The sequence below is a fragment of the Ustilago hordei genome, assembly GCF_900519145.1.
Source record: "Ustilago hordei strain Uho2 genome assembly, contig: UHO2_contig_07, whole genome shotgun sequence".
Classification (NCBI taxonomy): domain Eukaryota; kingdom Fungi; phylum Basidiomycota; class Ustilaginomycetes; order Ustilaginales; family Ustilaginaceae; genus Ustilago; species Ustilago hordei.
This window is the reverse complement of record NW_024545289.1, coordinates 5,358-31,814: the sequence shown is the minus strand read 5'-3', so window position 1 is coordinate 31,814 and position 26,457 is coordinate 5,358. Positions and strand designations below refer to the sequence as shown.

At 48.6% G+C, this 26,457-nt stretch overlaps 8 protein-coding genes and 1 non-coding gene across 9 annotated transcripts; 6 read left to right on the top strand and 3 right to left on the bottom strand.

Annotated features, from left to right (window-relative positions):
• Positions 1–867, top strand: UHO2_03821 (uncharacterized protein; the record flags this gene model as incomplete). The annotated part of the gene is made up of 2 exons (XM_041559778.1): positions 1–251; positions 285–867. 2 exons carry the CDS (start codon positions 1–3, stop codon positions 865–867), a joined length of 834 nt encoding a protein of 277 aa, XP_041415712.1.
• A 1,857-nt stretch (positions 868–2,724) lies between these two features.
• Positions 2,725–4,700, top strand: UHO2_03820 (putative exonuclease REC1; the record flags this gene model as incomplete). The annotated part of the gene is made up of 4 exons (XM_041559777.1): positions 2,725–2,763; positions 2,854–2,922; positions 3,064–4,371; positions 4,665–4,700. The coding sequence occupies 4 exons, from the start codon at positions 2,725–2,727 to the stop codon at positions 4,698–4,700; spliced, it is 1,452 nt and encodes a 483-aa protein (XP_041415711.1).
• Positions 4,701–5,305: 605 nt separating this feature from the next.
• UHO2_10247 lies at positions 5,306–5,419 on the top strand. Its single transcript, XR_005960755.1, has one exon. It is a non-coding gene; the product is annotated as a ribosomal RNA (ribosomal RNA).
• Positions 5,420–5,514: 95 nt separating this feature from the next.
• UHO2_03819 (uncharacterized protein) lies at positions 5,515–6,972 on the bottom strand (the record flags this gene model as incomplete). The annotated part of the gene is made up of 1 exon (XM_041559776.1): positions 5,515–6,972. The coding sequence occupies one exon, from the start codon at positions 6,970–6,972 to the stop codon at positions 5,515–5,517; it is 1,458 nt and encodes a 485-aa protein (XP_041415710.1).
• A 1,356-nt stretch (positions 6,973–8,328) lies between these two features.
• Positions 8,329–8,529, top strand: UHO2_03818 (uncharacterized protein; the record flags this gene model as incomplete). Its single annotated transcript, XM_041559775.1, has 1 exon — positions 8,329–8,529. One exon carries the CDS (start codon positions 8,329–8,331, stop codon positions 8,527–8,529), a length of 201 nt encoding a protein of 66 aa, XP_041415709.1.
• A 5,647-nt stretch (positions 8,530–14,176) lies between these two features.
• Positions 14,177–16,382, top strand: UHO2_03817 (uncharacterized protein; the record flags this gene model as incomplete). The annotated part of the gene is made up of 4 exons (XM_041559774.1): positions 14,177–14,210; positions 14,260–15,152; positions 15,201–15,914; positions 15,999–16,382. The coding sequence occupies 4 exons, from the start codon at positions 14,177–14,179 to the stop codon at positions 16,380–16,382; spliced, it is 2,025 nt and encodes a 674-aa protein (XP_041415708.1).
• Positions 16,383–17,110: 728 nt separating this feature from the next.
• Positions 17,111–18,095, bottom strand: UHO2_03816 (uncharacterized protein; the record flags this gene model as incomplete). The annotated part of the gene is made up of 2 exons (XM_041559773.1): positions 17,111–17,791; positions 17,874–18,095. The coding sequence occupies 2 exons, from the start codon at positions 18,093–18,095 to the stop codon at positions 17,111–17,113; spliced, it is 903 nt and encodes a 300-aa protein (XP_041415707.1).
• A 1,258-nt stretch (positions 18,096–19,353) lies between these two features.
• UHO2_03815 (uncharacterized protein) lies at positions 19,354–21,073 on the top strand (the record flags this gene model as incomplete). Its single annotated transcript, XM_041559772.1, has 4 exons — positions 19,354–20,185; positions 20,273–20,360; positions 20,466–20,794; positions 20,895–21,073. 4 exons carry the CDS (start codon positions 19,354–19,356, stop codon positions 21,071–21,073), a joined length of 1,428 nt encoding a protein of 475 aa, XP_041415706.1.
• Positions 21,074–24,075: 3,002 nt separating this feature from the next.
• On the bottom strand, positions 24,076–26,208 carry UHO2_03814 (putative urease; the record flags this gene model as incomplete). Its single annotated transcript, XM_041559771.1, has 2 exons — positions 24,076–26,111; positions 26,178–26,208. The coding sequence occupies 2 exons, from the start codon at positions 26,206–26,208 to the stop codon at positions 24,076–24,078; spliced, it is 2,067 nt and encodes a 688-aa protein (XP_041415705.1).
• Positions 26,209–26,457: the final 249 nt, after the last annotated feature.

The following is a 26,457-nucleotide window of genomic DNA, read 5'->3' as shown; positions in this document are numbered from 1 at the left end:
ATGAACAGGACCCTTGGAGAAAAGACAAGGACATTGCTAATGCAGAGGAGACTACCCAAGAAGTTCTGGCTGTATGCGATCAGAGCTGCAGCATTCAAAATAAACCTCACTCTGAGTGTTGATAATGAATTCCCTTATCAAGCCATGTTTGGCAAGTCACTGGAGCAAGCTTTAAGACTCCTACAAGTGTTTGGTTGTCTGGCATGGGTAAACATACCCAAAGTCAAACGGGACAACAAGAAACTGGACCAGTGAGCTGTCACATCCATTTTCTTGGGATACAGTCTAGAGAGAAAGGGCTGGCTATTCTACAGCCTGGACTATAATCTGAACATATTCTGGAGCAATTCAGCAAAATTCATGGAATCAAAGTGCTGGTCAGACAGAATGGAGTGGCAACTGGTTGACACAAAGGTGCCCCCAGCGATGATGACAGAAGAGAATTTTGAAGATCTAGGATATAACAAAGAAAATATATTCGACGAAACAGATGAAGGGCCACTACAAGAATACATGGATATGGAGACAGATTCAGAAGAAAGATTAAGTGGAGGAATGGTGGAGGTGATGGAACAAGGACCAATTGCTGAAGCCCAGATTGACAGTAAAGCTTTTGGACTTGTGGCGATGCAACCAGAATGGAGAAAGAACCTGGACCCAACCATACATGAAGCAATGAATGGAGAAGACAGAAAGCACTGGGAAGAAGCCATGCAAAAGGAGCTGGATGGGTTAGAAGCGATGGGCACATGGGAGATCGCCGACCTCCTGAAGGGTGCAAACACCATCGACATGTGTTGGGTACTCAAGATCAAAACCGATGCGAACCTTGTGCCGACAAAGTTCAAAGCCCAGCTCATGGCATGAGGTTTCACCCAACATGAGGGCATCGACTACACAGAGGTCTTCGCACCAGTAGCACCCATCCAATCCATTTGAGGGGTGATCACCATTGCAGCAATATGAGACTGGGAAATAGACTCTATTAACATAAAACAAGTGTACCTGAACTCTACTATACACCATGATGTATATCTAAAGCCCCCAGTAGGAATCAAGATACCACCTGGAAAAGTATTGAAGGTAGTGAAAGGACTGTATGGTCTGAAACAATCAGGCTGAGAATGGAACATTGAGTTAGACTCACATCTCCAGATGATTGGATTTCACTGCATGCCAAGCGCACCATGCCTATACTCAAGAGGGACAGGTGACAAGATCATGATCATCACAGCATATGTGGACAACATGCTGATAACATCACCCAGTCGTGATGAGGTAGACCACACTAAGTGAGAGATCATGGACAAATGGGAGATGCAAGACAATGGGAGAATCAAAGAATTTCTGGGTATCAAGATCACATGTGATAGAAGACAGAGGAAGATATCTCTGGGTCTAATGGCATACATCAAAGAAATGGTGAACAAATGGTTAGGAGGAGCAAATGAGAAATCTTGGGTACCTATGCTGAGCATAGTGAATGTTGCTGGAGGTGAGAGATGTGACCCTCAGCAAGCAAAGAAATATCAAGAGTTGGTCGGCCAACTATTATGGGTCTCCAACACAGCCTGACCAGATATTGCCTTCACCATTGGTGTATTATCATGATACATGTTGATCCCAATTGACAGTGCATGGAAGGCAGCTATTCACGTGGTAAAGTACCTGAACCAGACGAATGAATATCAGTTACACTTAGGAGGGGAGGCAAACAAGCACTCAGATACACTGGTAATGATGTATACCAATGCAAACTGGGCATCCAACCCCACAAATGGACAAAGGAGCACCTCAGGGTCAATAACATATGTGTATGGATGTCCAGTGAGTTGGAAGTCTCATGTTCAAAAATGTGTAGCATTGTCAGCAGTCGAAGCAGAGTTTGTTGCCACTTCCGAAGCGGTACGAGAAGCATTGTTCTTCTCATATTTGCTCTGGGATTTGGAGATCACAGACATTTGGCCCATACTATACACTGATAGCCAGGGATGCATGCAGGTGAGTAAAGATCCAGCCAAACACTGGAAGTTAAAGCACATTGACACATGGTATCACTTTGTCCATGATCACATGCAAGAGGGCGATGTGGCAATCAAACATGTTGGGACAGCAAACAACATTGCAGATGTCTTAACAAAACCTTTACAGGGTCTCAACACCTCACAATTGGCTAGGATGATAGGGCTGGAGATCCTGCCGAAGGGGGGAGTTGAAGATGCATTGGCAACTCAAGCAAGATGCACATGTCATGGCTGAGACACTGAGGCACAGGAGGCTTACTTAAGTGAGAAGCACAATGAGATACATGATTGTTGTCATGGCGACAGCTCAGTGGCACTCAGTATCATAGCAACATAGGAGTATGAATGAAGTGACATGTCCTGCCTCGGATAGGACTAGAGTGGCGAATGGAGTATATATATGTGTTTGTCATTTAGGTTCACACTATGAAAACTAAGCATTACATAGAACATACAACTGTTGTTAAAGGGAGTCTGATCATGACCCCGATAATGCCGCGTATTAATTGTTATCTTCAATTGGGAGAGAGTCTCAGGGTCCAAAGTAACACTCACACCCCGATTGTGCGCGTCCTGTGCTGTTGCAGATCTTTGGCTGAGTTCAACACTTGTTCTTCCGACTCCTCCTTACCTGCCAAACACATCATCGCATCCTCTCCCCGCCATCCTCGCTGGGCCCGTCAGGTCAAAGGATTCTGCAATGCCGGTAGAAGCACCACCGCACGAGGCTACCGCCTTGGTAAGAACACGCTCATGGTCATTCCCATCATAGTCTCGGGCTGACTCAGGGTTCCGGCCTTTCTGCACGCTTCCAACGTTATCTCGTCAGACACTCTTCGCTAGCGTTTCCGATGTGACAGGTCTCGCTAATCTCCTCAAATCTGTCGCAATCCAGACCGTAAGTATCGATCTGGCTCGGCAGCTTCTTTCGTTCGATATGCCTCGCCAAGCTTTGCATGGGCTGACCTCCCTTCTCCCGTCATCACGGATCTGTCTCCGTGTCTATGCGCGGCTAATGGCAATTGTCTCAACTCGCTAGCATGCTGTCATCATTGCGTCAAGCTCAGGGCTGGAAATCGTGACCGAACTCAATCGAACCTTGCAAGCCCATGCCTATCTCTATTCTCACATGTTCGACTCTTACACCTTCAGCAAGCCCACTACTAGCGTTCAGAACGGCAACTCATCACGCCCCAGGACAAAGCGCCCGCAATGTAGAAAGCCTCCCAGAACCTCAAGAGATCAAGATGAAATTGCTGATGCGCAATCGCAAGCCGACTCGGACAATCAACAGGATGAGCGAACGCCAAATGCTTCTCCAACTCCAGAAACAGCTCGAAACCGCTCACAACGTGCAGCAGGCCTAGATGAATACGGCCACCATGGTGACGCAAACGACGACGAGCCAGCTAGCGTCTCCTTCGAGGTTAATCTACAGACTTGGATCTCTTGTCTCAACATCTTTGGCGGCGTAGGACCTTCGCGACCCCACGGCACCGGGTCAGGTCACTCCAATCTGCGCAACGACGCAGCAGGTGTTGGAAGTAGCGCATCTCACCGAGGCCGAGGTTATGGCCGAACACGCGACGGCACAGTCGAACCCTACGGCGGCGGAGACAGGGGTGGATCAGTCGAACGAGGCTTTGACCGAAATCACTTTTCATCTACACCCAAGGCTACTCGCATGAAACTCAGCTATCAAGGTCACGGTCATCCACTCGTCCTAGAGCTCGAGCAAGAAGCCAACGTAGTAACGCGTTGCTCCATATCCACGTACGAGCCGAGCTTCTTGACTGACATGATCTTTGACCCGCGCAGTATGGTCGCACAAGTCATCGTCGGATCTGATCTCATGCAGTCAGCCTTCTCCGAGATCGATGCCAGCTGCAAAAAGCTCTCGATTCTCATGACTTCGCCGCACTCTTCGTCAACTAATGACGAAGATGCTGACCTCAGCAATTCTCTTAGATCCATACGTGGTTCGAACAGGCCAAAGTCGGCGAGCATGCTCAGGTTCAAGGCCATCTCGGACACAGGCTCCTCTGAGATGGACTTCCCGGCCAGTCTCTCTTCTGCCGATCCTACTGGCGTTATCGAAAAGTTCATAGCCCTTCCTGGCAGTACCGAGCAGTGGTACGACTTTACTCTACTCTCAAGGACCATGACAGTCCTCCGATCTTCGATCAAGACGTCCCTGCGAATGGATGAGGCCGGCCTCATTAGCTTTCAGTTCATGATGCCAAAGTATCGACGCACTGCGGTTCAAGCGGCCGCATTCGCCGCACCCGGCCCAGCCGCGGGTCAGGCGGCGCTCGAAGAAGAACAAGATGCTTTCTGCGAGTTTCTCGTAAGTACTCGAGCATGTGATAACACAACTATTGCGTTGACTTATCCTTACATTATCCGCGGCACTGACCCTTGTCCTTTGCCTGAACTCTCTTTTGACTTCTATTGCTCCGACCTTGTCCTTCTCCTGACCACGTCTTGCCTTTGTCGCTTCTTCGATTCGTCCAAATTTCAACAACGCGAACGTTGGCTCCTATTATTCTGCGGGTTTGGTTTCGGAATTCGGCACAACTGATCTGTTGATTTGCTCGACATTCGGAATCTTGCATCTAACCTTCGTTATTTGGTCCACAGTGTTGCCCACTCGACACGAGCACCTTAATTGTATGAATACAAATAGCCTTCATGGCCGAGCCGCAGCCATCACTACTTGGTTACTTGTGCCTGCAGTCTGTGTGTCACGGCCTCCTAGAATCGATTTCACCTCTGGGCTTTGGTCGCTCCTCGTGTGAGATTCGTCAACATTCCTGCCCACTTTGCCACACGGAAGAGTCGATCCTCCTCGAACGCATTAGCAAAGCGAAACAGTTCGGCAGCCTGCATTTGTGCCGTTTTAGGGTTGTAGGTGAGCGAGAGCACCATGACCCCGAGGGTGAGAATGACGCGAGTCTTCTTCCGTGTGCTTCATTCCCGTGCATTCTCCACTGGTGGTATAGTTGATGGCGGACCCATCCTGGCTGCTGCTAAGCCGGCTGCGTCGAAAGATCAGAAGGACTTGTGTTGGCACTGCAGCGTGCCTCAAGACGATCCATTGAAGGAATTGTTGATCTTTGTCGCATCCATGGCAGCCGGTGGACAAGTTGCAGGCCAGCTCTGACTTTGCGATAAGTCAGAGCAAAGGCGTAGACAGTGTAATCGCATTATCATGCAAGTAAAGAATGACCGATTGATGGTTTGTGTTTTCAAAGGGCTTGTGCCTCCGCAAATGACTTCCTGCGGACATAGAACCTTGTGAGCACCGCATCCCGTCTGATCTGAAAAGTTACGCAAGGTGTCGCTCAATTAACACTGGGGTGTGGGAAACTGCAACAATCCTAGGTGCTGCTGTGCTTTTCTCGTCCTTTCTTCCCCCTGCTCCTCTTTTCGACTTGCGAACGTATCAAGCTTGAACGTGGCACAACGCCGATCAAGTGTCGTGATGCGCTCAAAGATAACAGTTCCTCCAGTCCCCGCCTGCTTGAGCAAAGCTTTGGCTGGTGACAAAGTCGCTCAGCTTGCAAAGCCCGGCAGCGGCATGCTTCCTTCCCTGAGCCTGTACGCCGCATTCTTTCAAACCAGAAACTGGAAGAACAGCATCATTGAGGAGTATGCGCACGTACTTCTGCGGCTTACCCCTGCAGGTCAGTCGCTCGACGACCATACGGCCTCCCATGGGCACAATGTGAGCTGTGTTCCATAGTCTGTCCTTGCTGGGATATTTGGTAGGGTCGAGCTTGCGACCGTCTTTGAGCAGACCCATCACGGCAACTGCAGAAGCCAACTGGGTGTCATGCGTAAAGTCGAGGTAGACAGGAAGGCCAAGTGGGAATGTGATTTTGTCAGCATCGAGCGTCGTATTGGTCGAAGTTCGATCTGTGACAGGCGAATCAGTCAATCGAGCCAGAAGCTCGTTGACCCAGCCGACGCCCCAGGCACGACCGAATGGCCCGCCGTATCCGGCATTTTCAAACTGCTGAAGATCCTGTCCGTACGAATACAACTCCCATTCATGCAGGTTGAAGATGGCACAAAAGGGCGAAAGGTGACTGAGATAGGCAGACTGGAAGGGACAAGCATTTTGCATCGCTTGCACGTCAGATGTGGTTAGGTTGAGGTTCGGAAGAGCGCGCTGAAGCCTTTGAACGACCTTGGGCAGATAGACGTCGTTCCAAATCGCGAAAGCATCATCCGATGAGGTATCGTTCTGGGAGAATGGACAGGTACCAACGGCAAGGGAATCGTTGTAGGCCTTCGAGCTATCTGGAAGGGTCAAGAGCGGTGCAGCAAGACGGTTGCGCCAGTCTGGCCCCATGAAGCCCTCGGAGAATGTCCAACTGGTCACATTGACACGACTTTGATCTGTGGTCCTCACAAAGACTGGTAGAGACTGGTTGACAGGAGTGTTGTACCAGTCCATGTGTCCCAGCAGATACCCGTACATCTTCTTGAAACGATAACCGCTCGCGTGGGCATCTTGTTCCCCGTACGCTGTCAGCAATTCGGAGGGAACTGCCTTGTAGCTATCTTTCAGACCGGATAAAAAGTGAAGCTCGGGATGGCTCTGTCCATCGCCGATTGCGAAATTCCAAGAGGAGTCTTCGGCGTTGCTGGCGTTGACGATGTTAGATATCATGGTCGCGATGCCAGAACCAACGCCTTTTGATGGACCACGGAAGTCGTGTCGCATGAAGAGATTGACCTGGTCAACTTCGCAGCCGGGGAAGACCGCATCAGGGATGTCGTAGCGACCGATGTCGCCGTTTGGCACGTAGAACGACCAGGCGCCAAGACTGGTGAGGATACTAGGATCGACTGCCTGTCCTTGTTGCGTTGTTGGCCAAAGTGATGTGCCGTATCCCAACGTACTGGCAAGCGCCAGCAGCGCTGGTTTCCATTGACGCATGTTGAACAATAGACGACCTGACCTGGATTCTTCGATAATGGTTGAGCTCTCGAGCCTTACTCTATGGGTCTTGTAGTGTGTGACCTCAGTAAAGGGTCAGATCAGCTGTAGCAGTTGAAGAGAGGTCTATATAGATGTGCACACGTTCGCTTCAGAAAAGGGTATTGACACAAGCAGATAGCAGAGACAGCTTGAACACCAGGCCGCGGCAGGAGACAAGTATGGACCGGTGGCCCGACGAGAAGAGGCTCTAATCAACCCTTCGCGGCACGAGCCGAAGGTTTGCAAGACATCCACCGGTATCAATGGCACGACTACTCGCAGGAGCCGAGGTTGGGATGAAAGAAACAAGATCGACACCTTCTGTCTCGGCCAATTTGTCTAGCACCGGCTTGTACGACCACATGACGATTCACGCCCAAGCGGGGGCAACCTGGTCTCTTCGCTTCTGTTCAAGTCTACCCTGTGACTTGAGCAAGATTTGAGAACGTGCGCACCAGTGTGCATGTCGGAGAGCTTCTGATTGCCCACCGCCCTGCATAGTATTTTGTCGAGGTTCCCCTGTCGTCCTCCTTGCCAAAACGCGAGCAAGAAACCGCAAAATTGAGAAGCCTGTCAAGGTTGGCCGTCCCGTCTGGACTCAATCGCACGAGAGACTAAAAACGACTAAAAATAATGTGCAGATAAACTGGGTGGATTGCAGGCAAAGACCCGTGAGGTCCTCGAAGCTCGACAAGGAGGCTCCCAGCCCGCCGTAACAGGGGCCGGTCGAGCGCAGAAACGAGTGGCAAGGGAGGGAGTACAGGGAGGGCAAAGAATCGACTAACCAGGTTATGGTGTACCTGGCTTTGGAGAAGGCGATGGTAGTGAAGAGAGGAGCAAAGAGCGGACTGGTGTTGTGAAGAGCGGAGCGGAGAAAGAGCAATGCGATGGCTGAGTCCAGTCCAGACACGGTTTGCCTTTAGTTGAAGCATGTGATACCTCGGTGATAGATGCATGCAAATGCAAACTTCGCCAAGCCCACACAATAATCAACAACATTGCTTGCTTGGGTTAAGTGCATTGCCCAGGCCAACCACTGAAGCCAAAGACACTGGTCACCAGGCAGCCAGTGTTTTCCTCCCAAATCTCACACTCACTATCCATGATGTCACCTCATTGGCCCCTAGCATAACATGCACACATAAGGAGGATTGAGACATATATAAGCACCCAATTCAACATGTACTTAGAATAGCATTACTCATCACAATCAACACTTGTGATCACTGACTTTGATGCACCTCTGATTGATCTTGACAATGCTCTTCAACTGATTAAGAGTCTGAATGCTCTTGCCACACAATCCTCGACACCATGCCTTCACAACCCAATGATCTGCATCCCACCAATGACCCCTCACATGAGGAACCCTCTGATGATCAGGCCGAAATGATTCTGGTACCTGCAGAACATCAAAGAATCACTGAATCTGATTCTGACTCCTCCAATGACTCTGACAGCAATGACAGCAAACTAAGTGAACTCCTGCTCGACCTCATGACATCAACAAAATGAATATTAACACCCTCTGGAACATCATCACACAATCCACCCTACACAAATGAGCCAAGACCTCCTTGTACAAGCTACCTTCCAAATGCCAAGGTTTCCTCCATGAGGTGACCCAACTCAACAATGCACTAAAGTGTCACAGGGACGGCTGGCCTGCGCAAGAGAGTGCGCCAAATGATCAGCAGCAGTTATGATAATGTCGCGTAACGGAGCAGTATATGAAGGGTGTGCAGAAGATCAACATATGAAGGGTGCACCAGATTGATCAGAGTCGAAAACCATCAGGGATCAACAAGATTAATCAGGTTGGCAGCACACATGATTTACGAGATCGATTGAACCCTGGGAATCCAGATCGATCTCATGGGATCAGTCAGAGTCAGCCAGACCAGTACACTTCAATGAGTCAGCTGATCTGAGCAAGTATTCGGAGCTGTGCTGATGACAGAGTCAGTCGGATCAGCATGCTTCAACTAGTCAGCCGATCCAAACAAGTATTCGGAGCTGTGCCGACATCAGAGTCAGTCGAATCAGCATGCTTCAACTAGTTGGCTGATCTGAACAAGTCGAGATGGAACTGAGCCAATGTGACCACATGACCAGGGGGTATGGTCACGAGGTTCAAAAGGGGATTCACAAGATTAAGTTGAAAGGGGGCTGTGCCAAAAGGGGGCATCACACATCAGATAGAAGGAGAGCATGAAGGTGAGAGGGCAGTGTTGCATAACCCTTATGCCGAGCAAACAGTAGGAGTGCAGTATCGAAGGGGATGATGCCAGCAGGGCAAGGCAGTGCCTAACAGGGGACAAAGGCCCCTCAAGAGGAGCAGGATAGGTGTCGAGGGAAAACACCGATTGAACATATAAATACTCTCTTTCTACCATAGCTTTCGAGTGGATGGGCATCCACTCTGAAACTCAACTACTTACTCTATACTTACTAGGTTACGTATCTTCACAATAGCAGTGCTCTTGCAATGACTCTCAACGTGTGTGTTGTATCACCGTTAGTCAACAACTGTAGGTGGTGTTCTTCACACTAGCGGTCCAGTTCATCACTGTAGGTGGTGTTCTTCAACACCAGTGGTCCAGTTCCTTGCTGTAGGCGGTGTTGCTCGACACCAGTGGTCCAGTCGGTTATTGTAGGCAGTGTTTCACACCAGCGGTCCAGTAACTCATGTCCTCTGTAGGCGATTGGCATATCATGGTCCAGACGACATCCAAGAGCATTATCAACAGTACTGTGAACACTTGTACTGTAGGGGAGGGTGTATCACTCACTCACCAACAAACAATGTCCATGCTGCACAACCTCTGAATGGAGTGTTCAAGGTGGTCAGTCGAGACTCACTAGGCGACAATGCTTGGTTACATTTAGGTGAATCATATTGAGTAGTCCTTACTCAATCAACCCCAGCTAGTCTCTGGCGCGCGACCGCTTACATAAAGGATACTCCCAAACTAACCACAAAGAACTGGTATGCCTGGAACCCTCATTTCTGGGACATACTGGCCTCATGGTCCCCAGCTCTCAAGCACCTTGATGGCACCACCAAACCAGGTGATAAGAAGTATGACTGGAAATTGGATGCAAAATTCCATATGATCATCCAGAGCAATGCAAAGCTCATTGGTCAAGATAACATGAACTATCTGTTCATATGACCTGCAAATACTGAATCATGGAGGACCCATGAATTGTATGCCTGACTCAAGAAAGACCTCACCAAGATGGAACACATTGCTGAATCAACCCTTCTCTACAAGGCCAGAAGGATCCACATGTTTAATGCAGATGTCTGTAAATTCACCACCAACCTAAACAAGCATTGGGCCAAGGCCAAAGCCATGGGTTTCAATCTGATGAGAGTTCTCAAGATCAAGACTCTTATTGATCAGGTGAGATTTGTGACTGCCTACAACACATGCATCATGAACTTGCAAGACAATGGTTGAGGAATGGACTACAATGCGATTTGTGCAGCCCTATTTAAACAACAAGATGACATGGCAATGAAACCAAGCCACAGAACTGAAGGCAAGACCACACAAGCTTTCATCGCTAATGGGCAAATCACAAACCAGGATGCATACAGCATGGGAAAACCAGGTCCTGATGGCTGTCGAAGATGTTATTACTGTCAGGGAGAAAACCACATTAGTTGTTTCTGCCCTAAGAACCTGAATGGCAAATACCAAACTAATAACATCACTGACCCAGCTGCCAGATCAAAGAACAATCAAACACCCATCTAGGAAATCTGGTGCACTGTTGCATCAGCATATTGCACTCCCTTGGGACAACAACCCAACTCATGGGTTATAGACTCAGGGGCAACTGACCATATTACAAATGACAATATGACTCTCATTTCACCATCTCCATGCACCAGATTTGTGAAAACTGCTGGTGGAATGAAATTTGAAATCAAGGCTAGAGGCCAAGTCATTGTCAATGTTGATGGACACAAAGTATATCTCAACAATGTACTTTACATTCCAGAAGCAAGTGTAAATCTAATGTCAGTGCAAGCTCTAATGAATGATGGTGTATGTGTGATGTTTAATCCAGATAATGCACACTGTAAGTGGTCGCGCGCCAGAGACTAGTTTTGGGTGTTATTTGATTGGTATAGATGAGATTGGTTGAGTAAGATCTACTTGGTATGTTTTGACTAAATGTAACCAGACATCTCTGACTGGTAAGTCTCGACTGACCACCTTTAACACTCCATTCAGAGGTTGTGCAGCACATTTGCTGTTCATTGGAGAGTGAGTGATACCCTCTCCTTACAGTACAAGTGTTTGCAGTACTGTTGATAATGCTCTAGGATGTCATCTGGACCATGATATACTTATTGCCTACAGAGGACAGGAGTTACTGGACCACAGGTGTGAGCCACTGCCTACAATAACTGACTGGACTGCAGGTGTCGAGCAACACTGCCTACAGTAAGGGACTGGACTGCAAGTGTTGAAGAACACTGCCTACAGTTGAGAACTGGACCACAAGTGTTTGGAGAACACCACCTACAGTTGAAGGACTGGACTGCAAGTGTTCAGAGAACACCGCCTACAGTTGATGCCTAATGGTGATACAACACACACATTTGAGGGTCATTGCAAAAGCACTGCTATTGCAATGATACATAACTAAGAGCTGTGCCCCTACCATTTGCACAGCATAATGGTTATGCAACACTGCCCTTTTGCCTTCATGCTCTCTTTCTGCCTGATGATGTGTGATGACCCCTTCGACACAGCTCCTCCTCTTCATTTAACCAATCTCCATTCACAGCTCCTTCTCTCTTTACCAGCAACCACCTTCTTGACCTTATCTTGTGAATCCCTTTAGCCACTTGTTGGACCTTGTGACCAAACCCCTTGGTCATGTGGTCGCCCCTGTGCTTGGTCCTGTGTGGTTATTGTCATGGGCCTGAATGCGCAGGAAGCAGGAAGACCCGTTGGTTCATATGGAGGGAGCGCAGGAATCAGGGGATCAGGCAAATTGTAGGATTTGTGGCAGAGTTCACTGAGATCTGCAGTAGAATCGGCTCTATGACAGATCTCAGTGAGATCAGTATGTGTGAAGGTGGTATCACGATTTCCACCAGGATCTGTAGTAGACATGATCATGTGGCAGATTCTGCAGAGATCAGTGGCAAGGACAATAGTGCGATGAACTTCACATGTGAGGAGCAGGACCAAGCATCGCCAAGAAGAGGACCAAGCTCAGGAGCATGCAGCTGGTTACCACTCAGGGGTCACAGGATAAAGACCTGAAGAACCATCATTGGTGGAAGGAGGATAAGCTGTATCAAGGACACTGGCAAACAGGTCATGAGGAGGAGGAGCAGTGTCAAAGAAGTCGACACATAGCTCAGGACAGACAGGAGCAATAAGCAAGCAGGGCTCAATGAGGAGGAGGCGCCTCATCAGGGACTCCTGTACAGCACTCGGCGAAGAGGGTACTCTCTGGAGGGAGAGCCAGAGCAGTGTCACTGGCAACACTGCGAAGATGTATATAACCATACCCCCTCACCATAAGTGGTCAAGTGGATCCCCATCCACTCTACACCATATAACTAGTATTACTTCAAAAGCATAAGTACTCATTAGTTTCAGTCAGCATAGTTGCAATGAAATAGATTGCTTCTCATTGTAGCACATGTGTTGTATCACTGCTCACTGATGTCCAAAGGCAGTTCATAGCAAACCAGCAGTCCAGATAAAGATAGAACCAAAGGCAGTAGTCCACTGCAGTCCAGGGATCACTTCAAGCAATAGTTGACACACTGGACACTCATGTTGACATCACCAGCAATCATATTTACACCAGACCTTGGTGTCAGTACAAGTTCACATTGTTATTGATCGTGCCAAGCTACCTCTGGATAGAGTGTCCACAGTGGTCAGTCAAAACCTGCAATAGCAAAACCCTTACTGCAGTTCCAAGTGAGGAAAGTGATAGAGATGGCTCTACTACATATTTCGCCAAGAATTGCAATACCACAAGTGCTGCCACATAACTCGACAGGATCTGTAATAGACGAGACTCTATTACCGATCTCAGGTTTTGGGCATGCGACCGCTGACAGTTATATGCACATACCCCTCGAGCGGTAACTGTCCACATGATGCTGAGCTTGGTCCCCCACTCCTACATGTGGTTATCTCCATATGCTTCTCCTTCTAATGCTGGTATCTTCTTTCCTGAATCTCCTGACACTTGCTCATGTCAGCCAACTTGCTGAGGCATGCTGATCCAGCTGATCCCAATTGATCCTCATGAGATTAAGCTGGAACCCAGAGTTCAGTTGATCTTGTAAATCATATGTGCTACCAGCCTGATTAGCTTTGTCAATTCCTGATGATTTGGCACTGATCAATTTGGCACACCCTTCATATGTTGATCTGCTGACCCTGTGACATTACCATGAATGCCATCAGCCAATTTGGCGCACCCTTCATACACTGGCCCGCTGGCCCTGTGACACACACCTTAAGTGGCCCAATGGTCATGAAGTAAAAGGATATACCAATACCCATACAAGGCATTGGGAAATCCACCCAACAAAGCCAGAAGCCCTCATATCAATGATAGATGACAAAATGAACAACTTACCAGAATGACTCAATGCCAATGACCCACCAAAACCATGAAGTTTCACTAGGGACTTCATTCATGAATGATGTGGTCACCCTGGCCAAGACAAGAGCCACATGCTAGAAAACATATACAATATCAAGATTAGGCCATATGAATGTCAAGATTGCATAGTAAGCAAGTCGATGAAAGAATGGATGGGGCAAAGCATTGGCAAATGTGCCAAGTACCCATTAGAGCTCATACACATTGACTTGGCAACACACTTTTTGACTAAGACAGAATTCACCTCCATATTGGTGGCAGTGGATGATGCATCCAGTTTCACATATGTTAAACCCCTATGTTCAAAGGCCAATGCATTACAAATACTGAAAGAATGGATCAACTATGCTGAAACCCAAACTGGATATAAACTCAAGGCTCTTTGGTCTGACAATGGATCAGAATGGATCAATGCAAATGTGATTGCATGGCAGAATGATGCAGGATTTTGATGGCAGAAGACATCAACATACAACAGTGAGCAAAATGGAAAGGCAGAATGGATGATAAGAACAATCAAGAATATGATGATGGTAATGATGTGGTCCCACAGTTTGCCCCAGATTTTCTGGCTGTTTGCAGTCAAAGCAGTGGTCTTTACAAAGAACTTGATACCAAATGTCCAAGGCCACATTCTGTATCATGTATTCTATGATAGAGACCCCAAGAAACCATTCAATATGCTTCACACTTTTGGATGTCTTGCCTGGGTACATGTGCCTAAGATGAAAAGAAAGAAACTTGATGACCCAGCTATACCTGCCATCTTCATCAGATATGATGAGGAACATAAGGGGTGGAAGTTCATATCCCCAAAGCACAACCCAACAGTTTTTTGGTCTAATGCAGCTAAATTCCTGGAAAGCAAGTCATGGGAGGAATGTACAGAAGTGATACCAAGTCTAGACATGGACTCCAAGTATCATATGGGAGATATTGAGGATATGGGTTATACTGAGCAAGACATCCATGATGAGGAGCAATGGGGACCAATCAAAGATATACATCAATTGAAAAATGAAAGTGATCAAACAAATCTGAGAGATCAGCACATGCTGGTAACAACTGCAGAACCAATGGAAATGAGGAACAATGACATCATTAGCAAAATCAACCAAGTGCATCCCTGGGTCCAACTGATGACAGTTGCAGTGGCCCTGAAGACACAATCGCAATTACCTTCACCAGGTGAACTGTACCATTTCCAACAGAAACTTTGGCATCAAGGAAAGATATCAGGATCGCCACACATTGCACACCACATGACAAGTGAAAACATGGCCAGTGTCACAAACCTAAAACCAACAGTGAAAGAGGCACTTGCTGGACCAAATCAATCTCATTGGCATGAAGCAATCCATGCCAAACTGGAAGGCCTTGAAAGCATGAACATATGGGAAGTTGTTGATATGCCATTGAAAGCACACCTCATCAATTCAAAACTAGTACTCAATGTCAAAACAGATGTGAATGGGGTGCCATACAAGTTCAAGGCATGACTTTGCACTTGGGGATTTTCACAGAGGAAGGGTTTGGACTACATGGAGATCTTTGTGCCAGTAGTACCCAGAGATGTGATTTGGACAGTACTTGTAATAGCAGCTAAACTAGATTGGGAATTGGACTCCATAGATGTAAAGCAGGCATACATCAATGCAAGATTTGAACACAATATTTACCTTAAACCACCTGAAGGTACAAATGCCCGCCCTGGAAAGGTGTATAAGCTGCTTAAGAGCCTCTATGGCCTCAAGCAATCTGGACAAGAGTGGTACAAGGAAATGGATTCTCATCTGCGACACATGGGATTCTTTCCAGTCTGGGGAGTACCATGCATATATTCTAAGGGAGCAGGACAGGAACAGGTTATCATTGTCATGTACATAGACGATATGCTCATTATGGCTCTGCATAGATCACAGGTAGATGAAGTGAAACAAGCAATCCTCAATAAATGGAAGATCAAGGACAATGGACCAGTGACAGAATTCTTGAAGATCAAGATCACAAGGGACCAGGCAAAACACACTATGGACCTGGATCAAAGAGCATATATCAAGGAAATCATCAAGGAATGGATCAAACCTGATGAAAAGACCTGGATACCAATGAGAACCACTCCCACAAAAGCAACCAATGGCCTCACAAACAGTGGCAAACTAAAGGAGACCTACCCCACACTCATTGGAAAGCTACTCTGGGTACCAAATACTGTCCACCCAGACATCAGCTACATGGTCAATACCCTCACATGACATATGTTTCAACCAACTGAAGAAATGATGCTAGTGGCACTATGCATTGTTAAGTACTTGAACCAGACTCAAGACAATGTATTGTGCATTGGCAGAGCAGACACTACCAGAAACATCATAGAAGCCTATACAGACATGAACTGGGCTTCTGACCCTAATGTTGATAGGAAAAGCACCTCAGGTTTGATCATAAAAGTCTTTGGCAGCATTGTCACCTGGAACTCTCATATCCAGAAGTGCATAGCCAGCTCAGCAGTTGAGGCTGAATACATTGCTGGATCAGCTGCCACTAGAGAGGCTCTATTCCATAGGCACCTCCTCTGTGGACTTGGTTTTGGCAATCACATTCCTGTCATCCTTATGGATAACACCAGATGTATTCAGGTGGCAAAGGACCAGGCCATGCATTCAAAACTCAAGCATGTTGATACTAAATACCATCTCATCTGAGACCATGTGCAAGAAGGGGATATAATGATTAGGTATGTTAAGACTGGAGACAACATCACCAATTTCCTCATGAAGCCTGTCTTGGGGAAACTCCTGTCAAAGATCAGTACCCACCTTGGAATCATTAATGCAGGACTGTATGGTTGCTCTGTTGGCAAGGAGGGGAGTTGAAGCATGTGATACTTCAGTGATAGATGCATGCAAATGCAAACTTCACCAAGCCCACACAATAATCACCAACATTGCTTGCTTGGATTAAGTGCATTGCCCAGGCCAACCACTGAAGCCAAAGACACTGGTCACCAGGCAGCCAGTGTTTTCCTCCCAAATCTCATGCTCACTATCCATGATGTTGCCTCATTGGCCCCTAGCATAACATGCACACATAAGGAGGATTGAGACATATATAAGCACCCAATTCAACATGTACTTAGAATAGCATTACTCATCGCAATCAACACTTGTGATCACTGACTTTGACACACCTCCGATTGATCTCGACGACGCTCTTCAACTCCTTTTCGATGAAATCACGTGATGCACAAATCAAATCGGCTGGTCATCGCCGCCGGTCTCTCTGTCTGCTCGAGTGCTCAGGCAAAGCTCATTCTAGGACATCTTTCAGTCTGGTCAACATTCATTAAGGGCACGCCAACCTCTGTTCCCCATATCATCCGTTTTGTCCTGACCATTGCTAACACGATGCTTGAGAGAGATAAAGGTGACATTCAAGCAGTGATATAAGTAAAATTGACCGAGATAGGCGCGTGATCAGATAGAGGCTTGCCCGAACTATCGACGAACTCTTCAGCCAGGTACTGCCAGTCGCTAGGTCGCAATGTGACGCTTTTGCCATTCCTGTAGAACACTTTATCCACCACTTCGCAGTTGGTCGTTGTCGGAATGGGGTCAGCACATAACAGAGCAGGGTCTGTGGAAGCAGGAGCTTTACCGTCCCTTACCAGTTCGACCCAAGTATCGATCAGCTTGGTCTGAGAGAGAAACTGTGATAGATTGTCTAGAGGACGTGTATAACGGCTGTTGGTATCGCCCATTACGATCACTGCTCTTCCGGCTGGGTCCGATCGGTCGGCGATGGCTTTGGCGAGCTGATCGAAGTTGGATTTGCGAGCACTGGAATCGCCGCTGTGGTCGCCGGCATCCATGTGCAGATTGTACACATCCACCTCGCCTCCTGACGGCAATTCCAGTGTGACGGCAGTATAGCCCTTGGGTGTGAGGCAGTCGCCTTGGCTGAGGTCACATTTGCTCCACTTGACACGGAGAAGGTCCCTAAAGGGGATTGTGCTCAAGGTGTTGAGCCCAGAACCGAAGGGAACGCCGCCGGAGGTGGGGGTGCGGTACGGATGATCGTCGTGGTCGTAGATGTAGGCGTGATAGTTGAAGTCCTAGAAACACGAGAAATGTGGTCTCTGTGTCAGCTGGGAGAAGACACTCTTGATGACACTCTTTCTGCTTGCTGAAACTTACTTCTTGCACATTGATCAAGTCGAAGTTGTATTGTGCGAACTTCTTGCCAATGGTGATCGAATTCTCCTTTTTGTCTCCATCTCCGTTGTTGTTGAAGATAGCAGGAAGGCCTGCGACATTCATAGTGACCGCCTTCAAGCTCCCCGTTGATGTTGGAGCGGACGACACCAGGGCGACTAGCTTCAAGATTGAAGCCAGCAAGGCAAAGGGGCGGGTACGCATGATAGGGTGAGGAAGGCCTGAGAAGGGAGCGAAGTGCTTGAATTGGGGACTGTCTTCGATCCAGGAATACACTGCTCCATATATGAGTGTCTAGCCCCACTCTCGAAAGTGTTCGACTCGAGGAAAGATCAGACTGAGTCTCTACCCCGGAAGGCGCAAAAGAGCGTCTGTTAGCGAGGTGGACTCGTGCTGGGAAAAGAGCATGCAGCTCGAGGGCGTCGCTCACCCGAGCTTTCCTGTAAGCGAGTAAGGCCATCGTGGTCTCTCCAGCTCTTCGACGCTCCTACCTTTTGGCGCAAGACCTCGCCAGTTCTGCAGGAGCCGAGACCCCCTTTTCTTTTCCTCTTCAGGCAGTGATCCGCTACTGTGCGGAGCTCCCAAGCACACGGCCTTGTTCCTACATTGAGCTCTGAATTTTGCAAGGCATATCAGGTTCAACGATCGCCAAACACCCTTTTAGCCGAGAGCAGACTTGCTGCACCTTCCCATTCTTGCCGAGCAGCACAGCTTTCTCTTGCGTTTTCCTTTGGCTTTGGCTTTGGCTCTGGTTCATGCCCTCGCTTAGTGCTGAGGACGGTCAACTCCTGCGCCGACGCAGAGCAGATCAGAGTTGCTGAATTCTGTTCGACATTCAGCAAAGGGCTGGTGGTGCTTCTGAGAGTAGATCGTTTGCTCCAGGTCCAGTTGAAAGTAGAAACACCACTTCGTTAGGGCCACAATCTGGCTCCCTTCGATATATATATATACTCTAACACCGCCACTGACACTCGTCGAGTTGTCTCAGTTGAGTCGACTATCTTTTCCTGCATAACTCCAACAGTGGCTAACCCCCTTTCATAACCGTTGTCATGTCAACGCACAGCTTTCTGTCTTATCCACAGTTTTCAATTGTATGCACCTCATCCCCTTCCCCTGGCCGCTCGAGCCTCACACATGCAGGACCCTGTCGACAATGAAACGACGCTCCCACCCGTTGTCCAATTCTGCTCTTCCATCGAGCTTGTACATACATGCCATTGTTGATGTGAGCCTCTTCCCTTTTCCAAGCTCCGGCCTACTTGCATCAAGACGCATACTGTTGCTAGGCGTGCGCACACATGCAAGCTTTACAGCTTCGCTCCTCTCGTTTGATGCCGACTTTTTATCCTTCTCATGCTTGTTCGGTCGATAGCTGTCTCGACTCTTGCATGGCCTTCTTCCGGATCGTCTTGCCAATCTTGCTTTCCTCCACCATCCTCATACCCTCTCATCCAAGTCCATGCTTCATCAGCATCCCCAGAAGCTTCCTCTGCTTCCGTTGCAGGCAGAGGTTCATGATATCGCTGGGCTCGAGCTTCTCGATGCGCATCTGTCAACAAACAAGCATGCATGGAGCACGCCACCATGGGCACGTCGTCTAGGGTCTCTCGCCGACGAATCATCTTCTGGGCTGGTCCCTTTGCTTGTCGGCTTGCCTATCCTTTGCTCGATCGCAGCTCACTTCTACTTTCAGATGTTCTCGACACTGCACATCTATCTTGCTCTCGTCTGGATCGGTCTTCCTACAGCAACCACCTCCATGCTGATCTCTCTTGCCTCTCGACGTCACAGCAAAAGCGACAGACCAAGACAGCACATTAAAGCAACGGTACTGCTAGCTCTTCTTGGCACCGTCGCTTGGAGAACTTTCACAACCAGTTCCCGACGTGGCCTCTCGATTCCCGCATTACTACCGCTTCCCAATAATCAGACTGTCTTCGTCGCCATCAACCTCTATAATTCAGAGCACCTCTTTCCTGCCTTCTCAAACTCACTTCTCCAACTTGCTCATCAACTTGGTGAGGACAATGTCTTCTTCTCTATCTATGAAAGCAACTCTGAGGATCACACAAAACAGCATCTCTCGCAGCTCCAACACAGCTTCAATCAACGGGGCATTCAGAATCGCGTTCGCATGCTGGACAATACTCGCAGACAAGATCTCGAACGCATTCATCGCCTCGCCATCATCAGAAATGAGGCTCTTAGTCCGATAAGTGACGGCATCTACGGTCTCCACAACCGTACTTTTTCCAAGCTCGTTTGGCTGAACGACATCTTCTTCCGTCCTGGTAAGCGTCACGAACGCCTTCCTTCTAGATATGCCCACCATGTCAATATAGCGCTAACATAGCATTCACGGTTGCATCATGCCACAGAATCGGTATTGGAGCTCCTGTCCACCAACGAAGGGCGGTTCGATCAAGTCTGCGCTCTCGACTACCTGCCTCTCGGCTTCTATGATACGTAAGTGTAGCTCAATACCTCATTGCGACGGTCTTCAATGGCTCGCTGACCCTTACGTGAAATGCTGCGCAACCGCCTCCTGTCATTGGTCATGTCCACTATCAGCTGGGTCATGCGAGATGTAGACGGTTTTCGACCCACTCCATTGTGGCCTTACTTCAAGCGCGAACAAGATGTTGCCAGCTTGCGCAGAGGCGAGCCCATTCTCGTGAACAGCTGCTGGAACGGCATCACGATCTTCGACGCAAAGTGGTTCCTTCCGACTCTCCAGACAGATGCCAACACTACGCCAATACCTGGTCCAGATGGCGGTCCCCTCCGTTTTCGAACGCATCCCGAATGCCTCGTCTCCGAGTGTCTTCTTCCGAGCTACGACATTCACATCCGCAGCAAAGAGCGGCCCCTCATCTTTGTCAATCCAAGAGCCGTAGCCAGTGAGTTCCTTGCATATTGCTCTTGTTTCCCTCCTCGTTCCGCTGGTCTCTGTTGGGCTGAAGTACTCACGGCCTCCTACCTCTGTTCGCAAACTCGAAGCTTACCAATACCGGGACTACCTCATGTACGACGTGATCATGCGATCGAACATCGTCAACCTCTGGAGTCGCATCTGGCAGGACCTGATCAGCCATTCTCTCTTCGGCTTCTTCGCAGAAATGGGTCGCAAAGCGGATGAATGTGCAGACGCTCTCCGAGGCGGGTGGAAAGCTGCGTAGGAATTGTGCATCCGTTCATCTCTTCCTCGATTGCCCAAGGGTCCTTTCGCCACTCCTGGCTCATTGGCGGCGCACCTTATCATTTGGCTCTGAACAGCCGCTGCTCTCTCATCGTATTCTCTTTGGCACAGTTGCATCTCATCCCATATACCCCTCCACTGCATACTCATACAGAACCGTCAATAGACTTTGATTCGACGCTGAAGAACCCACCGCGAGATTAGACCGTCCCGTTTCACTCGAAATTGGCCTGCAGTACCGAGAGATCATCGCATACTTGGCATCTCTTACACAATCATCTACTATCCTGACTATGTCTGCTGATTGCGTTGACATCCTTCGCTGAGCGTCTCACTCATACTTTCAAGGGCGGGGCAAAGGCCAAGATCACGGAGGTGACTCTCTACCCAAATTGTTCACAGCTGCAACCCGAAATGTCGCAGGTTAAGGATGCCGAAGGTAACGATCCAATATGATGACGAAAGCTGACATAAGCCGATGCGGAAGAGATCAGACAAGGCCAACCTAATCGGAGATCTGGCAGTGCCGATCTGACCAGAGGTCGGGTATAACACAGCCCCGCTCGTTGTCAAGCTAGATCATTAAGTAGGTTACTCCCACATTCGGCATGTGCCACATAGATGTATATATATCAAGCTGAGAGCACTAGGCTCTCACCACGTTCGTTCAGTCAATCGAGTATATATGTTTCTGCCCTAAAACAGTAGTGACATCGTACTCAGACTCTCCCCGATCGCCAGTTATCGGGACCAAACTTCTTCATACTTTATCATTGCAAAGAACAAGAACGGCAAAGAGGAACGACAGAAGTCTAAATGAGGACTTCCTTCGTGGCGTAGAGATCCCACACTATGCATCAATGCTACATTTCTTCTTGACTCGGACTGTTATGAAAAGACATCAACGAGTGAAAGAGGTCGAACAGCAAAGCAAGCTTCGCCTCCAAGGTGTCTGCCAGTCGATAACGAATGCACAGTCAGGATAGTTACTCCTAACAATGTCGATGCGGTAAGCTTTTCTGATGTTGCCTTAAATCACACGTTGAATCTCCTAGGGCAACACATCCACATTGTACTGGTGGAATGAAGCATTGTTTGCTGGCATACTCTCTTTGTCGATAGCTTTAGCACTTTGCCCCACAGCACTTTCGTACCTTCATGTGTTGGTGTCTAAATGTACTGTACCGACTCAAATTCGCACCTGCACCAGATCAATCGGTGCCACGGACCACGGCGCAATGTTGCTGAAGTTTGATCTCAGACAAAGAGGGAAAATGAAGGCTCCACAAAGGTGGCTGACCGAGATGCGCAACACAACGCAAAGACGTGAGAGAGCTATCGCCACACGTGGCCATGTAACAGCAAAATTTTGTCCTTCTGGAAGGAGGGCTCAGAAGGTATAAGAAGACCCGCGTATCCCTGTCTCATTCGGGTCTCTCCCTCATCGACCTCTCCTTGCCACTTCGTCCTCTCGAGTAATGCTGGCAATGCGTCAAACCTTTCAGCAATGGATGGTGCTGCTCTCAGCACTCGTCCTATTGCTTCTCCCAGCCCTACTTTGCTATGCAGCGCCGATGGACTCTGGTGCTTCTTCTAGCTCTGGAGCTCCACCTGAAACCAGGGGAATTTTTTATTACACTACTAACCAGGTCGGTTTCGATCCAAACAGACCACCCCTGACAGGCAGTGATTTGCATCGGCAATTCGGCACTGAAATACATTATAATGGCATACCGGTGCTTTTTACAGGAAGAGTTCCTACAACCAAAGTGCATGACGCTATGAGCACCTACAAGGAGGTCTGGCTTGTTGGCCGCCCTACTATTGGAGATGATTACAGTTTCATAAAGATATTTGGAAACGATGTTCGAAACCCCAAGGTATACATTGACCAGAAAAATGAAGTTCGTAAGCATCTCAGCGGAGTCCAAAAATTCGGGAATAAGTATGGTATAATAGTTCAGCACCTTAGGTACGGGCTTCCGTTCCCCAAACGACAAAGTACAAGTTTCTTTGGTTATAGTGTGCCTCGATGGAATAAGGTAAAAACGAGCACCGGGTACAATCTGGGAGACACAGAGTTAACCCATCTGCACAATCTCCTCCACCAGAAAAACTACCTCAAAGTTCAGGATCCAGAACATGACAAGTTGCTCGGCTTCGCATTAGATAAAAAGGGCAAGGTGTCTTTCGAAAACTTCGGTTCATACCTTAGCAAGGCGTAGGCTCCTTGCGCCCGCTACTTCTGCTTCGAATATTCCTCACCCCCATTTGGTATCTCTTCATTCGAATTTCATTCGTTTGCCGTGCGTCTCAACAGCTAATGAGAACTACCACCCATCCCCATTCACCGCTGTCTGTCGTCGACTGTCTTGAATGCAATGCATCACATTCCTCATCCTTGCGATTTCAACTAGCCGGTCTCGTGTGAATATTCATACAGAGCGACATACAGTCCACGCATTAGACTGTGTTGAGTGGTACAAGCTCGACATAAAGATTCTTTCAAGATGAGAAGGCAGCAAGGGCAATTAAGAACCAGTATACCGATCTCAATACTACTCGACGAAAGGAAAAGTGGGCATGATGAAATTACATGTGCTTCAAGGAACCAGCAAGCTTCTCTCCTGGAACGACGGCTGTTTTGCGCTCTTTCCAAGGCCAGCGGTCGCACCATACCTCTGCACTGTGGGTGCGACAATCGGCTTCTTGATGTCATACCTGAGCAAAATCTCAGGAATGATCTTTGAGAGCTCCCTCAAGCTGGAGCTCGGTGACGTCTTCGATGTACTCTTCGAGCATGACCAGGCTGTTCATGCTGTAGGCGCTTGCTGTGCTGGTGAGGGTCGCTGGTGAGGGTCGCTTGCCCTCGACCGCAAGCTCTCCTCACCACGCCACACAGCCTAGACTTACACACACACACATCTGTACAACAGCCATAACGCATTATCCAACCAGTTCCATTACATTCCGTATTGCCGCTTAGAACAGATGCAAACTCTGAGTTAAAGGCAGCTCCTCCGCAGGCGGAACAGTCAACAATATCCCCGCGTCCGTCACTTCATACGTCTCCGGATCGACCTTGAGATCAGGCGTATGCGTGTTGAGTTTCATATTCTTCTTACTAACTTTCCTGCATCCTTTCACCGGCTCGACCCTCTTGGTGACTCCGTAACGCTTCACAATACCATGCTTAACGGAAAGTTGAGAGACGAAAAGCACCGAATTGTGCGGCGCAGCATTGGCGTTCGCACCATGCATGCCTCTTCCATAGATCGGCTGCACCGTTGGAATGGAAGCATTTGCATCACCCATTTGCGCCCACGCCACCTGTCCACCCTTCAAAACGAATTCCGGGCAGACACCGAACTTGCTCGGCAAGTAGAAAACCAGATCAGCCAGCTTGCCTGGCTCGATCGACCCAATCAGATGCGAACAACCATGAACGAGAGCCGGATTGATCGTATACTTCACCACGTATCTCTTAATCCTCAGATTGTCCGAAACAGCTTCACTCGGATGTGGCACCCTAAATTCACCTTCCCCCCGCACTCCCCCTTCCGGCACTCGCAATGGTCCAATCAAGCCAGCCATCTTACTAGCAGTCCTCCAAGTCCTCGAAACAACCTCCCCAATCCGACCCATACCCTGCGAATCGCTACTGATCATCGAAATAGCCCCACTATCCTGCAACACGTCTTCGGCAGCCACCGTCTCCGCCCTAATCCTCGAATCCGCAAACGCCACATCCTCCACGATATCCTTACTGAGATGATGACACACCATCAGCATATCCAGATGTTCATCCAGGATGCTCTTCGCATAAGGTCTCGTGGGGTTCGTTGAGGAGGGTAGGACGTTGGTTTCTCCGCAAACCTGGATGATGTCGGGAGCATGCCCACCACCGGCACCTTCCGAATGATAAGTATGAATCATCCTCCCCTTAAATGCTGCCAGAGTCCCTTCCACAAAGCAACTCTCGTTCAACGTATCTGTATGAATGTTACACTGAACATCATACTTATCGCACACCGTCAAACATGCATCGATGGCTGCAGGTGTTGCTCCCCAATCCTCGTGAATTTTTAACCCTGCACAACCGGCTTTAATCTGATCTTCCAACCCCGCCAAACCCGAATCGTTGCCTTTACCTGTAAACGCAAAGTTCAATGGAACGTTGTCCGTTGCAATCATCATGTTCTTGAGTTGATCCTGTCCCGGAGTACAAGTCGTAGCACTAGTTCCCGCGGTCGGACCAGTGCCTCCTCCGATGAGAGTTGTAATCCACGTCGCTAGTGCCTCCTCGTGTAGATCCGGACAAATGTAATACACATGAGCATCGATCGCTCCCGCGGTAACGATATACTTTTCACCAGCAATAACTTCGGTACAAGACCCAACCACAAGGTTCGGATCCACTCCATCCATTATCGCCGGGTTACCTGCCTTCCCAATCCCCACAATATGCCCACCTCTGATGCCAATATCTGCTTTGACAATCCCCCACCAATCAACAATCAGCGCATTGATCACTACCACGTCCAACACGGCTTTATCGGGTCGACCAGAAGCTTGACCCATACCATCACGAATGACTTTTCCACCACCGAACTTAAGCTCATCCCCGTACACGGTGTAATCTTTCTCCACTTCCAACCAGAGCGGGCTGTCGGCTAGACGAACTTTGTCGCCTACTGTTGGGCCATACAATGCGGCATACGCATCTCGACTGAGTTCGAATGGTGGTGGTGGGTTGGAATCGTCTGCCATCTCTGGGATAGGCTCGTTGGAGAATCCTGCTGCTTCGATTCGTTTCACCAAGGCCTGCTTGCTCTCGCTCGTAGTGAGAAACTGGTCGAGGGGTCCAGAAGCTAGATTGTTTCCACCAGCGAGGATCTTCGTCCCGCCTATTCCCACCAGTGTAACAGTCTTACTATCACCCGGTTCGAACCTAATCGCGGTGCCTGCCGCAATATCCAACCTCTTGCCCAAAGCCAACAATCTCGGGAAAGACAAAGCTGCATTCGTTTCGAGAAAGGATAATGCGATCCAACTTGGATCAGTCTATCTCCCATATTTGTTACTTTCACATTCACCCTCTCTCTGTTTGGACATAACTGTATCGCCCCTGCACCCTAGCCCTAGCCGGTGTGTCTTGCTTGCGGGCAACGCACAATTGCGCTCCGCCAAAATCGAAATTCACGCGACTGCGTTGACCCCCAACGCACTCGAAATTTACACTGCTCAAGTGCCGCAACGCAAACAAATTTATTTTTGCTGGAGCAGCGCAAATTGAGCAACGCACAGCTGGAGCAACGCACTCACAGCTGGAGCAACGCACACTCTGCTGGAGCAACGCAATCT